Below are 15778 nucleotides of genomic sequence, written 5' to 3'. Positions count from 1 at the left end.
CATGCTGAACAGCTACGAGAGTCCAGATGCTGGGGCCAGACCCCATGCAGGTCCTGGCCCTGCCCCTCCCTGGGAGGGAGGCTTTGAGTAATTCACCCAATTTCTCTAAATATGGCTTATTTATGCACCCAAAAAGATGACGAATGAATGAATTCCTAAGAGAACCTTAGTTTCCTCATCTACAAAGTCGAGACACTAAGCTCCCGTAGGAGAAAATCATGTGAGTCTCTAGAACAGACGGTCTATTTATATTGAGAAAAGAATTTCAGATTGAAGACACCACCAATCAGAAATGCAGAAAGGAGCCCCAAAGTCTGCTAATTCTAAATGTAAGTGGATTAGTCATCAGTCTTTTCAGCGGACCGTGGTCCTGGAGCCTATGTGGACACAAGCACTTCCTATCAACAGTAAACTGTCGTTTGAGGAACCGGCTATTAAGATAAGGTGAGAAATTCCAGTAGGGATCATCGAACAAAATATCTTAGTATCCTAAGAAGTTCAAATCTAGTTCCTTGGGGATGTGAGAGGAGCGATTCCCTCACTAGTTTTATAAACTACCTAACGTGGAGGAGAATCAAGGATGCAGTGCCACAGAAACACCTGCTGGGCTGACGCTCTTTGTCTGTGACCGTCCCAGGCACGGAAGAGGCAGACAAGTGTGAGACGAGCCCGTTTTCTGGACTTGGCTCCAGGGGAAGGTGGAATTTGACCCGGGGTCTGTTTGTCCCGTTTCACTGGAGGCTGGAGGGTTGAACCCTGCGTCTGTCCCCAGCGCCAGCTGGAATTCTGGGAAGATGAGGATGCTTGGTGAGTGTCTGAGGTGGAGGCCAGTGGGTGCAATGGAGGCCCCGCCCTCTGCTGCTGGCCCGGGTCCTGCACTCCCGTGTGCTCCGGAACCGCGACCGCAACACTGAGACTTAGTGTTTTCAACTCTCAGATGAAGACTAAGACAGCCCCCGCGTCAAACAGGTATTGTATTAACTACGTTGTGTGACACAGGCAGCAGAGAACCTGCGCACGGTAGGCGGCCCCCTGGTCTCCTGCCCATTTCCTCTGATAGCATCATCTTCCCAGGATAGCTTTTCCCCGAGGGCGCAGAGCCCACATAGGGCCAGAGACTCTTTCGACAGATGGCGTCCTCTCCAGTAAGTCACCCACCTTACTGCCTTACGTGTCCTTGGTTTTAACCCTCGTCCCCAAAGGCGTTAGGTAACCGTGTGGACAGATGAAGCCCAGAAGTGCCGTGACTTGAGGGATTGTGGCTGAGATAGAAACTGCAGTTATGGGAGGCCAGGTCCCCTCAGGGCCACAGCAGGTGGACAGATGTCTTCAGCTCCAGATTCTCTTCAGTAAACTGTGCTTCTTAGCATTGCCTGATGTGCTGTGCTGATTGATTTACTTATCACAGAATTGGATAGAATAGCCATGAAAGCAGTCGCTAACCCGCTGTTCTTATTACCTGCCAGGCACTGTTGTAAGAGCTGTGCGGGCGTTAATCACTGCTATGCATATTGGGACCATTGTCACCCCATTTTTCAGGTGACCGAGTGAGGGGTGGAGGGTTAAGTGACGTCCCCGGGTTGCCCTGCTCGTCGGCGTGCAGGGAGGGCCCAGGAAGCAGGTCCTCGGTGTGACTGCTCTGCTAGGCGGCCTCCCGCAGGTGCACCACAATGCAGAGAAGCCTTCCCTCCCTGTCGGGCAGAGCTGGAGCCAGGAGCTCGCAGGCCCCCACAGCACGAGAAGTGACGCCGCCCGCCCGCATGGGACCCGCCCTTCCTGTCTCACGGGAAGTCGAGAGGTTCATGAGTCATCTGCATTTTTCATTTTTCCACTTTTCTACCCCGCACGGCCTTCCCTGAGCATTGCCGTTGGGTGGAGCCCCTCTTCCAAGGAGAGACGCCACAAGACACATGCCTCCCAGCACGAGGCCTGGAGGCATCGCATTTCCAAGAAAATCATGGTCTTCAACGAGCTCCACTATCAACAGCAAAGCCTGGCTTCTGGAAGAGTCTGCTGGACTCCCAGTAAATTGCGTTTGTGGAGTAAGGAGAGATGCCCAACCTTCCCTTTGTGTTCCCATCCTGGTTACAGGACACATAAGATGATCTGACACTCCCCGAGCAGCAGGACAGAGCATGTGGCCTCACAGGGCTCCTGGGTGAGGTCTTACTCCGCCAGCCACATCCCCAGATGACAGAATCTCAAGCAGTGGCAGCCCTGGAGGAACCTGAGGCAGTTTCTTCTGTTTGCCTCCATATTTCCCCGAGGGGAAGTAACATAGTGAGGTCTGGCTTGTTCTGCTCTACTTTAATGAACAGAAAACGATTCCACCACTGAGGGACCCATGAACCACTGTCCACCCAGTCCAGTGTCCCCTCTTCCTGACACACCTGCACGCAGGTGGAGGAAATAGGCTGCTGCATGTTCTCAGGGAGAATCAGTCCTCATTTCCTGAAGAGCGATGCCAAACGTAAAGGCACGTAAACATTCATGTTCAAGGGAAAGTGCACACCGACTGCTCTGCCTCATGACATTTGGCATTTTGTCATCTCTCTGATGCTAAATGTATACTGCAGCCATGCATCTACTGCGTGAACTATGTTTAAGCATCTCCCACATGTGACTAATAAAGTCTCAGAGGCTGAAGACACCCAGGCCACGTCTTCTCTGAGAGCTGTCCTTCTCAGGGCCAGCAGGGGCGTGTCCAGCCTCTGCCTGGAGACGCTCAGCGGCTGGGAGATGGCCGGGAGCTCGTAGGGTCAGAGCAGAGAAGGGAAGAGGAGAGAGAGGAGCTTCACCTCGTAGGTCATCAGAAGACATGTTGGTGTCAGCGAGCTACCGTTTGCACTTCACAGACGGCAAGATTAACACGTTTGAAAATACCAAGTATTGACAAGGAATGGCTACCTGGAACTCATAACCACTGCTTGAAGGGTGTGGACTGGGACCGCAGTTTTCATTCCATTTATATGTATTTCAGAAACATGTAAAGCTGAGGTGATTTGTGTAGGGCTTGTGTGTGCTACAAACTATAAAGAGGGTGAGAGAATGACGAGCAGATGACGGGGCGAACCCCGGGGAGGCGGCCACAGCGGGCTGCAGCCTGAGCAAGAACTGACGGGGATTTGAAGATGTCAGCATGTGTGATATACTTTATAATACACTTTTAATTTAAAACAATAAATCTGTAAACAGAAGACATGCTGAAGCAGCACCCACCCCAAAGCAGAGAAGCAGAATCCAAAGTTACTCCTGGTGGGGGCGGCCCCATCGCCACGCGGTTAAGTTCACGCGCTCCACTTCAGCGGCCCGGGGTTTCGCTGGTTCGGATCCTGGGCACAGACATGGTACCGCTCGTCAGGCCATGCTGAGGCGGCGTCCCACACAGCACAACCAGAAGGACCTACAACTAGAATATACAACTATGTACTTGGGGACTTTGGGGAGAAAAAGCAGAACAGCAAAAAAGGCAAAAAAAAAAAGAAAAGAAGATTGGCAACAGTTGTTAGCTCAAGTGCCAATCTTTAAAAATAAGTTACTCCTGGGAGTTATTATGGAGCCGTCTACCCTAACCATCAACAGGTGCGTCTGGGCCAACACACAGGTTGGTATCCACGCCCCTCACCTCTGGTCTCTCCTCCCTGTATTCCCCCAGTCCCAATTCCTTTTCATCGCTCTGCCCCACTCCAGACGCTTTTATCTAATGAGGCGCTGCCGGGGAGCAGGGGCTCAGATACATGGAGTGTCCAGCAGTGATCTTCTCTGGGATCCCTTTGGAATTCCTGCGCCGGGGACTGCTCCTGGTCTGGCTAATCTAGCGCTGAAGGACTGTCCTGGGCTGCCTAGCAGACACCACAGATGGGTGGCTTAAGCCAACAGAAATTCACTCTCTCCTTCCTGGAGGCCAGAAGTGTGACGCTGAGGTGTCAGCAGGGCGCGCTCCCTCGGAAGGCTGGTGGAGAGGATGCTTCCTGCTTCTTCCAGCTTCTCGTGGTTCCTGGCAATCCTGGGTGCCCCTTGGTTGAGCGGCATAGCTCCCATCTACCTCCATTGCCGTGGGGCTCTCCACCCTGAGTCTCCATCTTCTTTCGAGGACACAAGTCTCATGGCATCAGGGCTCACCCTCCTCCTGGTTGACCTCGTCTTAGAGTAATCGCACCTGCAAAGACCCTGTTTCCAGTAGGGCCACGTCCACAGGCTAGGACTTCAACTTGTCTTACTGGGGGACACAATTCAACCCACAAGGACCGACCCGGGAGAAACATGGAGGCACGCACTCAACTCAAGCTCATGTTTTGTGGCGTCAGAGGCAGTGAGGGCCACAGTCAGGAGCTGGGCCCAGAGCGGGCACCCGGCCCATCACTGAGTCCTGGGGCATGCTGTGCTGGGGTGAACTCCGCCTCCCACTGTGAAACAGGATAAAAGCACCTGCCTTGAAAGGTCCTAGGAGAATTTAGTGTGAGGTCCTCAGCGCTGTTGCTGACGCCCAGGAGCGTCCTTGAATCACAGCGGTGTTATTACAGCTGCTCTGAGAGCTGGGGGCCCTTCAGTCCACTCAGACATTTCTCGTCCATCGTTAACTCTACGATCCAGTCTGCTGTGGATGAAAAACAGCGTTGGCCTCCGGGGCTCATTGCCCCCCAGATAGAAATGAAAGGTCACACACCTCCTCAAACTGAGGCCACTCAGCACCCCCACCCGCACATCAGCAGGCATTTATCCAGGGACACACCTCCGCGATCTCGCCTGGGCGCTGTGGCTGCAGGTTCTAAAAATGCTTCAAATAGCAAGTATGAACACATTGAGATATGAGAAACAGAAAGCCTCAGCAAAGAAATCTGAAGTCCAGCAAGGAAATACATAAATAAACATTTATTAATATTTAAATATAAAAAAGAGCCAAATGGAAACTTCAGGAATGAAAAGGACAATAACTGAAAAGCTCAGCAGAGAGCTCAGCAGCAGATGGAGGGGAAGGAGGAAAGAATCAGTGACCTGGAATAAGGACCGGGAGAAACGACCCAATCAGGAAAACAGAGAAGACAGACTGGAAGCAGGAGTGAAGGCAGCCTCAGGGACTCAGGACGTGCAGGACTTTTAGGCTTTGACTTTGCATCATGGGGATCCCCGGAGAGGGGAAGGGGCCGGGCTGAAGGCACATGAAGATACAGTGGCTGGAAACTTCCCAAATCTGGCAGAGCATGGACCTGTAGGTTCAGACGCTGCGTGTCCGCAGACACAGCTACGTCTTCCTGCTCCAAATGATGGCTGACTCTGGGTGGGACCTGTCACCACAGGGCACTCGCACAGGTGTGTGGAGATGGCGCTCACCAAGACGTCAGTGTCCACATTCCACACTTGCACCTTTGCAAGCTCAAATTTCGGCATTTCTGTGCCTTTGCCCGACGTGGCTGGAAGTGCGTCAATATGTGCCCAAGAGCTCCTGTGTGTGTGTGCATGCACATACGTGTGCCAAGGGCTCCTGTGTGTGTGTGCACACACATACGTGTGCTCAAGGCCTAACAGCATTGGCGCCGTGGAGACCAGGTGCTTCACGACTTTGGTTTCTACCCATAAAAGGCCTCAGGTCAGCAGAGGCCACTTCCCCTCAACCCAGCCCCAGTGGGTGGGACACCGGAGCCCACTGCAGCCACCTCTCACCTGGGAGGGTCCTCATTCCCCGGCCCTCGGTTTTTGGTTGTGTCGCTGCTGCCATTTTTCTGGCGTCTGTTGTTTTCCACTGAGCTGCTCTTCAGGATGTTTCCTGACGAAAAGCCGCATCTAGATTCTCCTGGAACTCGCCTCAGGCCCTAGCCTTCTGTCCAGAGGCAACTCGAACAAGAGAAATAAAAATGAACACACGACACAGTAGGTCCTTTTTGAATGAGTTCACAGACAGAAAACTTAGCAATCCGGTTGTTTTCAAAGACACTTTGCCGTGTAGAGATGTGTTGGGCTCCGCTTTGCTTATGGTTTTTAGTGGGAGTGATGCCTGTACAGACTGTCCAGCTTCTACGAGGCTGGAAATATTTGCCGATAGACCAAAAGCGAGAAAGTGCTGGCTGTGTGCACACTGTTTCTGCGGGTTTCGTGTGGGTCCTCTGGTTTCCCTCCGTGTAGTTTGCACGTTAAGACTTTTTAAAAAGTAGTTTCTGACCAGGGGGGAAAAATTGTAGCTCCCTAATTAATGTTGAACAGCATCATTAAAGAATGTTTTCTCAAAATTAATACTCTCTTCTAGTCCAAAACGTACATGTGCAGCTGGCAGGGAGAGGTGCTGTGTTTCACAGTGGACTTCGCTGTGGGATTCACCTGTTTCGACAGCAAGACGAAGGTAAGAGCTGACCAGTCAACGTGAGGGGCCCCGTGGGTGGCGCGTTGTCCCATTTCAGGGACGTTAACACTCGTAACTGTGTGGAGCGGTCGGCGCTCCCAACGAGCTGTGTCGTGTGCGAGTTGCACCTTCAAAGATGGTCTCCTGTCTGACAGCTCAGGGTCCCGAGGTTTCCAGAAACCCCAGAGCAGGCAGTGTTGACATGAGGCCTCGTGGCGCCTGTGAATGCCATCCGCATCAGCGCAGGTGGAGGAGCGAGCGAGCACAGTGAGGGTTTCCTGGGTCCTGCTCAAGGGAAGGTAAACCCTTTGAGAAGAAACGTTAACTGCTGCCCAACATAAAAACTGAGTGTTTTTGGTAAAACAAGACCAGCCCTGGTGGGATGAGGCTGAGTGCTGAGTCCGCGAATGCAAAGCTGCGAGTGATTTCAGTTTTCCTGGACACTAAACTGCCCGTGTGGGGAACTGGACCCATTCCGTTAGCTCCTCTAAAAGGCCTGAGTGTTCACCTAGCTACGTGAGTGTTATAAAAATGTTTTGCAAACATCAAGCCAGTACTTTGCCTTCTACTAGTTTTAAAAGTCCACTCTCCACCGGTTAAGTATGAACAGATGGGAAGTCTCAGTGTGACGGATGCGCCTTTATTACGGTCGTTGCAGCATGCATGGGGTTTCCGTCACCCATGGCTGCCTTCCCACAGGCTCAGGGCGCCGTCGACAGGCTGAGCCTGTGCAGCGGGTCAACGCTGAGCAGAGACAACCTTGTCTCAGCTCCTACAAGTTGTCACCCACTTCCTCACAGTTGTTTATTTCCAAACATCTATGTTTTAGAACCTTGGGATACTCTCCCAATGAATTAATCGCTGCAGCCAGCTCATGAGCCTGTGTGACATGGTGACCCTCTTTCTTAGAAGTTTCCCTCACTTCTTTTCCATTCTTCTAGAGCAGTGGTTCCCATCGGAGGTGAATTTGTCCCCCAAGGACATTTGGAAATGCCTGGAGTCATTGTCACGGCTTGGAGGGGAGTTTCCACTGGCATCTAGTGGGTGGAGATTAGAGGTGATGTTAAACATCCTACAATGCACAGGACGGCCCCACAGCAAGAGTTTTCAGGTCCAAAGTCAACAGTGCGGGGTTGGGACCCTGTTCTGAGTAGGAGTCAGCATCCTCGACAGGATTCTAGACCAGACAATTCATTGTGGTCCTTGTCATTTTACTTAGTGCCAGGAAAATGGTTAGGATGTTTTTCCAGTAGGGGTCTACATAGTGTTTAGAATGATAACAAGGTCAAATGCATGAATACTTAAGAATGTTAAGAAGAGTGTTAAGACTCCATCCAACATCAAGGTCACAGAGAGGGTGAAAGGCTCCCTGTGCCTGACACAGGGTTCTGCCCGCCCTGCCTGGTCCACCACTCGCCTCCCGCCTGTGTAAGCACCCTGGCCTGCTGTTCCTACGGTTTCGCCTTAAGCCAGATCTGCACAACCTTATTCCACGCGTCCTCTGAGACAAGTGAAATACCAAGCCACTGTCCTGGAGGAAGGAGGAAACCTAGATGGTTTGTTAGCTCTCAAGCCTGATTTATAACTTCTGTTTCTTGCCGTGTTTCAAGTCATTCTAGGCTTCAGGAAGCCTAAACAGTGACTCCAAATTCACCTGAAGAGCAGGTTTTCGCAACCCTCTAACTGCGCCGGGGGTCCCGTGTTCCCTTCCCTGGCTGCACGTGGTGGCCTTCCTTGTCTGAAGGCCTGGGGACAGGCGGCCCTGGAGGGAGCCCCTGAGCTCTCCATCTGGAGCCAGGCGCTAGCCTGGGGAACTTAGCTCGCGCCAGCACTTCTGCGGGAGCTGGCGGGTCTGCTTCCTAGTGTGACAGCCAGGCGCCAAGTGAGCCGACGTGTCGCTGTGTCTTCCTGTGGGTCCCACGGCATGTTCTTGCTCTGTTGGAGCCATGCTGTGCCTACCCAGCTCTTTCGCTGGCCAGGCCAGGGCGAGCGTTAGTGATTGTGGGGCGTTGTAAGAGGGAGTGCCTGGTGATCTCCCCTTGGAGGACCCCAGTCCCCCACTATAAGCGTTGGAGTGAAAGGAAGTTGGCTCCCCAGGCTGATGTTCTGGAGGGGCCATCGGAAGATCCAGCTGCGACTGAGCTAACGACAAGACACAGCCTCTCTGACACCTGCGTCCCTGAGGGTGAGCCTCACACGCACGGTGTGAGCTGGCCTGGTGGGCTTGGTTCCACGAGAGTGGCTGGGGTTATCTGGGGAGCAGAGACGAGAGAGGAAATTGGTGGTTTATGGCGCCCACATGCTCACAAAAACCAGCACATTTTACATTCATCTGTCCAGGGAATTTCCTTTCTTCTGGGCTGCCCCGTGCCTCCCTCTCCTCAGGACATTGCCTCCTTGTCCTCACACCCTCCGTCTTCGTGCTGTGCATCGTCCATAGTCCACACGGCAGGCAGGCTGGTGCTCAGGGCCTGCAGAGGCGCTCCCTGCCCTTGCGTTCAGCGCGCTTCCCTGGCTGGCCCTAAGACTGATCACGTGAAACTTTAAATGGCTGTGGTGTGTTCTTCACGCTGTGCAGAGCTGGGCTGGGGACCCTTTGGGGTGAAGCTGTAATGTTTCGTGTCCCGATAACTGAACCGTATAACTAAACTGCGCTTTTGTAGGTAAGCTGATTTCTCTGTGGCCTTTTCTTGGGTCCTGTGTGGTGGGAGGGGGGCCAGGCGCAGAGGAGCTCCCCTGGAACCCGCTACGGCCCCACCTTTCAGCCCCCAGCACCTCTTCCTGTGGGGAAGACCAGGACTTTCCTCAGCTGGATCTTAACCCGCTCAGCGGCAGCCCGCTGTCTGTAAGTCAGGCTCTTAGGAAGTCCTGATTGAGCTGCCTGTTTGCTCACCTGGACCTCAGCTTAAGATGCCAGGACCCTCTCCTGACCTGCTTCCCGCTGGAAGTCAACTCCTGACTTCACATTTTTCATGTGGTTACTTCTTTATTTCAAGAAGTTCTGGCCTAATTCTTACGTATCTATTTTGTATTCAGACAGTAACTGAAAATGAAAACAAAACAAGACAGTATAAAAAGAAAATTGTTCCAGGGGCTTGTTTCATGTATTCCTTAAAACTGTTTTTTAGAATTTACAATATTCGAATTAATTTTCAAAAGAAGAGCTTTTCCAGCTTCACTGTGAAGAATATACCAATGGGTTGTAAATCTATAAACTATAATTTTGCTTCATTTGACATATCTTCATTCTTTGATGTAAGATGACATTTGTAAGATCAGCGTAAATAGGTTTTCAATTATTTCCAGATTGGATATGAAATAATTCTGAAAATGATTAAATAATTATGAAATAACTCAATAATTATGAAAATGACGTTTTCTTCATATGCCCTCTGTATAAGTCATTATGGAAAAATCAAAGAGAATTTTTTGGCCTAGAATTATTTAGATTCCAATTTACCACACTTACATTCACAAGATAATTAACACTTCTATGCTATATTAGCCTGTTAGACCATTTGTGTATTATTTCTGGGTCAAAACTCAACTCACAACGTGGCAGCCATACTTACTAGCCAAATGCCTATATCAAAAACGACTCTGGATTTTGATAACAGCCCAAATTTTAATCCTGGCCATGTGCATGGGACTCACCTCAGAAGCATACATGTGGTCAAATGTCCCAATTCCCCAATTCTATACCAGCCAGAGCAGAGATGAGCAGTGACTTCCAAGCGTGAGTCCATTCACCGTTGGCTCTCCTCTTTCAACACTGGTAAAGAGGAGTTAAACTGAGAAGATCTGAAATGTCTCGGGAGAAGAAATACATTTGGTCTTGATCTCTCTGGTTTAGCACAAGCCGATGTCCTGTTTCTGTCGTGATTAAGCAAAAGCGGGAGAGGACGATGGCGAGAATTAGGAAACAGTGTGGCATCAGAGGACAGCCGAGCCTTGACAGCGAGAAGCCGCTAGGGCCTGGGAGGGGGCCCCTCCCTCGTGCCCTATCCAGTGCGCAGCTCAGTGTCTGGGCGCACCCCACAGGCGGATAATCCCAGGATGTTGGGATCCAGAACCAGAGTGAGCTTTTTCCATGTTTGCTCCTTCCTTGGGGGCATATGAAAAGCCGGCCTTGTCTCTGTATGTTAACTTGCATTTCAGATTTCCTTTTTACCACCTGGGTTTCCTCACACAGAGCAGGAAAGTGGTGCATCTCTATGTAGGGTGATCAGTGGAGATGCTCGTGAGAGGCTCTGGGTCTGAGCCCCCGAGGAGCCTGTTCTTTAGGCCAAAACCCGATTATGTTGTGAGACTGACATGGAAGAACGGAAAGATTGGTTTTTGAAAAAAAGGAAAAATTGGAAAGGAATTGACTGTCTTGTGGGAGAGGAAATGAAGATGTGGCCTTGGCCTGATGAGGAGGAGGAGGAAATTCCTCCACGACCCTATAGGAAAATACTGAAAACGAATTCCGCTCTGACACCACAGGGCAGCCATCCTTTGATCACAGTCTTCTGGTCCTGCCAGTTGAGCTGTTACAATGAAAGATTAAAATGTTACTTTCCATTGTCAGTATTGAATAATTCAAGTTTGCTGCAAAGGAAGTGGGCATTGCCCATCACCGTCAACAACCTGAAATCATAAACATAAACAGCGTGTTTCCTATCACACACACTTAACTATGAAACTGTTTTTAATTACTAAAGCCGTGGGAGAATGTTTCTGTCTTCCAAGATTGAGACCTGAGGACGGGTGTGGGAAGGCGCAGGCCCGTCTGCGTGTGTCCCCCAGGCTTGTTGAACGGCCCCCGCTGCTGTCAGGGTCAGCAGTCAGCGGGGACGGCGTCTCTGGAGCTGGGTGAGTGGAGAAAGTCCACATCCTGACCCAGACAGTCCGGTCCTGTCTTGCAGAGGAGCCCGGAGTCCTGAAACTAAACTATCGCCCAGAACCACTTTCAGATAAAACGTGCAGAAATGTCATCTGGAATGGAAATGGAAAATTCTTTTTTGTTTTACAAAAGTTACTGTTTTTAGGTGCATGAAATAAAAATTCAGAAAGAGTTCCAAAGGACCACCACAGACGATTCAAAAATTACTGCTGTGAGAGGAAATGCTGCCCCAGGAATTCATTTCCTCCTTGGCCACGCTGACCGCGCATGGCTGAGAGATGACGCCCGCCGCCCGTCCCAGGCCTTCCTCGTAGGCGCGTGTGGACCAGTTCCTTCATGGCAACTTGCTGCTTTGAGAAGCTGATCAAAGTGCTTGTCTTGCTTCACCCCAAACAAGGGCTGTGTTATGAAATTAGCACAAGGCTTTAAGCGAACAAACTGTGCACGTGTGTGTCTCATGAGGCAGCATTTTCCTCAAACCAGCACACACTTAGGATGGTTTCAGTGCAAAACTAACGTACCCAAAGAGAGTAATCGTACACACAAAGGACTTAATTGTGAGGATGACTTTGAATTCTTTAAACAATAAACGGAGCTTTCATATAGATATTTTTGCACCTTTTTGTGTATAATACTTTAACAGCTGTTTATAATGCTATGTAAATGTTAATTATTGAGGTAATTGCTAAAATTTTACCACTGTTGAGCTCTTCTTCTTAGTCAAATTTGAACCAAATACCAGGTGATTGCTGTTCCCAGAGCAGTTTGGGTCTTGCTTATTTTATGAGGAATTAGGCAAAACCATGATATCCAAGATTTCTCGCCTCTCGTGATGACATGTACACAGGATTGCAGGTTCCTCATATGAAAGCGTGGGAGTGGGTGACTTTGAAGGCAGGTGAGATTTGGGCTGTTTTAACTAAATCTTAGAGGCTGAAATCACAGCCGTCTTTCCAGACCCCAGAGGTGCTGAGCAAACGCCCGGGAAGTGGGAATTTCATGGAGACCAGGAGGAGCTCCCAGGATGCCGCTGTGCACGGGCCTGCAGAGAGCGAGCGGGTCAGGAGCTGTCCCAGTGCCGGTCTGGCACTCTCGGGAGATCCTCTGATGCTGGTGGTGGCCCTGGTTTCCTGGCTTATTTCAGTGGCCCAGTGGCACTTGTGGAATGTACTGCCCTTCTCAATGTCCTCGTTCTGGATGGAGTCTAGTAATTCTAGTCTGAAGGGGCCCTAATGCCTGGAGTCAGGGCTCCTGGCCCCACCCGATTTGGGGGCATAGACTCAGCTTCCCCATTGTGAAAATGAAAGAGCTGGAGTAACCGTCCCCTAATACCCTACAGAGCTCCAAGTTTCTCAAAATCTGGAAGGGACGCTGACACCCAGCCATGAAATGCAGACGCTGTTCAGCTTCAAGATTCTATATGAAAGAAAACCGCGGCCGCGAACTTGAGTTCAGTGTGGACGGCGGATAAACAGGTCAAGGGCCAAATAGGATAAAAGTGCCTTTGAAACTCTCTCCTTTTTCCCCAAACTCTTTGCTTTTCTGACACTTAGAGAAAAATATGTTCATTATTTCAAAATAAATGCTTTTAATAGAAACTCAACTTGTAGCTTGCTAAAAAATAATTGCTGTCCCCATTGAGATTTTTTCCAGGAAGATAAAGATTTATTATCATGAAGAGCCTGTAATTAAACACTATCTTTTATAAAAGGCAGCCATTAAGTCTTTATTTGAAGCAAGTTTTGTTTTTTATTAAAGAGTAAGAATTTATAGAGTACATTTCGTCTCTATAGCACCGTAGCAAACATTACGTAATTTTTGCACTGGTACGAAGAGGTAATACTGTCTGCATTTTTCAACTTGTTTCAGGAGAAACTAACCTTAAGTGATTTGAACATAGCCTCAGATGGGGGCGTGTCAGTTGAGATTAACGGTTTTCATTTTATCTGGACTCTAGACCATCTCATAGACTGCAGCAAGAAGTGGACCTTGTAGTGGAGTTTTTAAAGTTTTACAAGCAAAAAAAAAAATAAAGAGCAATAATCTTATGATGCTTCTAGATTGTGTACAGAAAAACCCACAAGAAAACCAGGAAGGCTGATAAGAGTAGAGCGGGATTGGAGAGGAGACCTGGAAGTTAGCGAGCTCTCCTGGGGGTGCCTCCAGGCTGACTGGAGCGGGAGGAGGAAAGTGGGTGGTCTGAGGAGGTCAGTGCCCAAGGACTGGAGAATAAGAAGGGAGAGATTCTGATAAATTACCACATGCTCAATGTAAAGAGTTAAGCAAATGTCTGCATTTATTTAAATAGATCATTTAACATATTAATAGGTGTTAATTAAATCAATGAGCTCTTGTTTCTAAATTGCTAATTAATTTCATTCCTTTACAGAATGTGCTCTGGAGGTTTAGATTCTCTCAGCTCAAGGGGTCTTCAGATGATGGAAAAACGCGAGTCAAGCTGCTCTTTCAGAATCTAGACACCAAACAAATCGAGATGAAGGTAGGGAATGAAGTTCAACCTGCTGCCCCACCACATGTGAAGTAAAACCTAAAGGAAAACCCCAGTGCGCCCTCCACGTGGGAAGCAAGTCAGTCAGTCCTCAGGCGTGCCCCCCAGAATCCCGCAGCAAGGACGTCAGAGAGCCCGTGTCACACCGCCTCCTAGAGACTCTTATGTCCTAAAATTGTGGTCACTGAAACACATTATTTGAGTCTACTAAATATCACAAGTTTCTCAGTCAATATTAGCAGGAAATTAATATTTAAAAATACACAAGAAGTCAAAATTTAAAAGAAGAGTTTCACAAACTACATTAGGTACATGACAAATCGCCTATAAGACCAAGAACAAACTGCTCTGTTAATTCAAAGGATCTTACACACAACTTACAAATTCATTGCATTAACCTGTCATTTTACCACCAACAAGTATTGATCTGTCCCATATTTTATGTAGAAATGGATTGTCAGCATCCCAATTTTAATAAAAACTAAGGACAAACTAAAGGATAATTTCAGTACACTAAAGAAAAAGAGAGAAAAACAAAGATGGGAGACCCGTGAACACATTGTTTGGAAACACCTTGTCAACACTTTGCATGTGTTTTCTCCTCATGCAATTAATCAGAGGGACACATCACACATGGCATTGTTATATCTGAATGTTTAGCATCAATTTTTAATATCTCTTCTTTGAGTTTAAGGAAATAATGTTCCATAACTACTTTTCAAGTACAATTGAAATTGTACAGAGTTGCTTGACATTCTTATATTTCGGGAGTGGATAAAGTCACAATCTGAATGTTAACACTATCTGGGCTACGGGGTCATGAGGTGTAGGATGGGGCAGCCGATAAGACCGAATTGGAGCACAGACACCGGACCCTGAGCTGTGGTGGAGAGCAGGCCACCCTTAGTCACGCTCCCTGGACCGAGTCTGGGGGACATTAGCCACCAGCAAAGTAGGAATCCTGAGAGATGGAGGGAGCAAGGGGGAGACTGGAAACGATTTTAGCTTTGTATTTAGTATTTTATTTGCATGGTGTGGCCGCATGGGTGACACTGGCAGGTCCTTCCTCTTCTTCTGTTTTATTTATTTGTCTACTTACCTCAAAGGGTTCCTGTAGGGGAGGAGGGCCCTCTCCTCGGTCATGCCTACGTCCCGTAGACCTCTTGCCCCAGAGCGTTCTGTGGGAGAGCTTGGGAGGGCCTCTGGAAGCTGCTTCTCCAGCGCGTCTTGAGGTTTTCAGGCTCACAGTATTCCAGTGGCTCCCGCCAGAGCGCTCTCGTCCCAGGGTGCCCTTGCTTACCTCCTGCTGCTTACGTGATGTCTGAATATCTTTTTGACAGGTGACACCTCTTTCATTAGATTTAAAGGTATTTGTTTGTATTTTTCCACGTTTAGTCAACTTTTGGTAATCTGTGTTAGTAAAAGGGGTGGAAGCACTGACGACCTAAATCTGGCAGTTTGGGAGTATATTACGTTCAGTTGGAGGCATGTGCTTTGAAACAGGCTGTTTCTTCGTGGCACTTCTTCAGAATCCATGTTTCCATCTTCCGTTGACGGAAAGGAGAGTGAGCTCTGGAAAGCTGTAGAGGCCACAGGCACGGGCACAGGATTCGTAGGGCTTGAAGCTTAAACAGTCTGCAGCAATCTCTTTATGAAAAAATGCAAAATTGCAAATACAGTAACCTAACCTCACTCAGAAATGTGTGTGAGACAGATAAGCACACCTCACAAACCCAAACTAAATACAGCTCCACCTCAGCTCCCCTTCACCGGGTCCCAAAACTGCCGGCATCCTCCCCGGTGCCTCGCCCCAAGGGGCCCGGGATGGAGGGAAGTCGGGCAGAGAAAGACAGAGGTCTTAGCTACGTGCAGTTAAATGAGGACCAGGCAAGGCATCACCCGGGCCCCTCCCAAGGCCTCCCTGGGGTCTGTGAGGTAAGACTGCAGATGAGGATAAAAATAACTTGCCAGGTTACTCCACAGAGTAGAAAACAAGCTTCAGAGAGCCTTAGTGCCAGACTGTGGGCCGCAGAGGGGGTTTTGAGAAACT

The 15778-nt window shown here is 49.2% G+C and overlaps 1 protein-coding gene across 7 annotated transcripts in view; it reads left to right on the top strand.

The window, feature by feature from the left end:
* SNTG2 (syntrophin gamma 2) overlaps nt 1-15778 on the top strand; it is a 319099-nt gene that overhangs the window by 277854 nt on the left and 25467 nt on the right. For all 7 annotated transcript variants that reach the window (XM_046660432.1, XM_046660431.1, XM_046660434.1 and 4 more), the window contains 2 exons: nt 6242-6334; nt 13609-13719. In XM_046660432.1, the coding sequence (XP_046516388.1) occupies nt 6242-6334; nt 13609-13719 (204 nt within the window). The remainder of the gene's footprint in view (nt 1-6241; nt 6335-13608; nt 13720-15778) is intronic.

The sequence above is a fragment of the Equus quagga genome, chromosome 5 (genome assembly GCF_021613505.1).
Source record: "Equus quagga isolate Etosha38 chromosome 5, UCLA_HA_Equagga_1.0, whole genome shotgun sequence".
In the NCBI taxonomy this organism is placed as follows: domain Eukaryota; kingdom Metazoa; phylum Chordata; class Mammalia; order Perissodactyla; family Equidae; genus Equus; species Equus quagga.
This window is presented reverse-complemented; position numbering and strand designations above follow the sequence as displayed.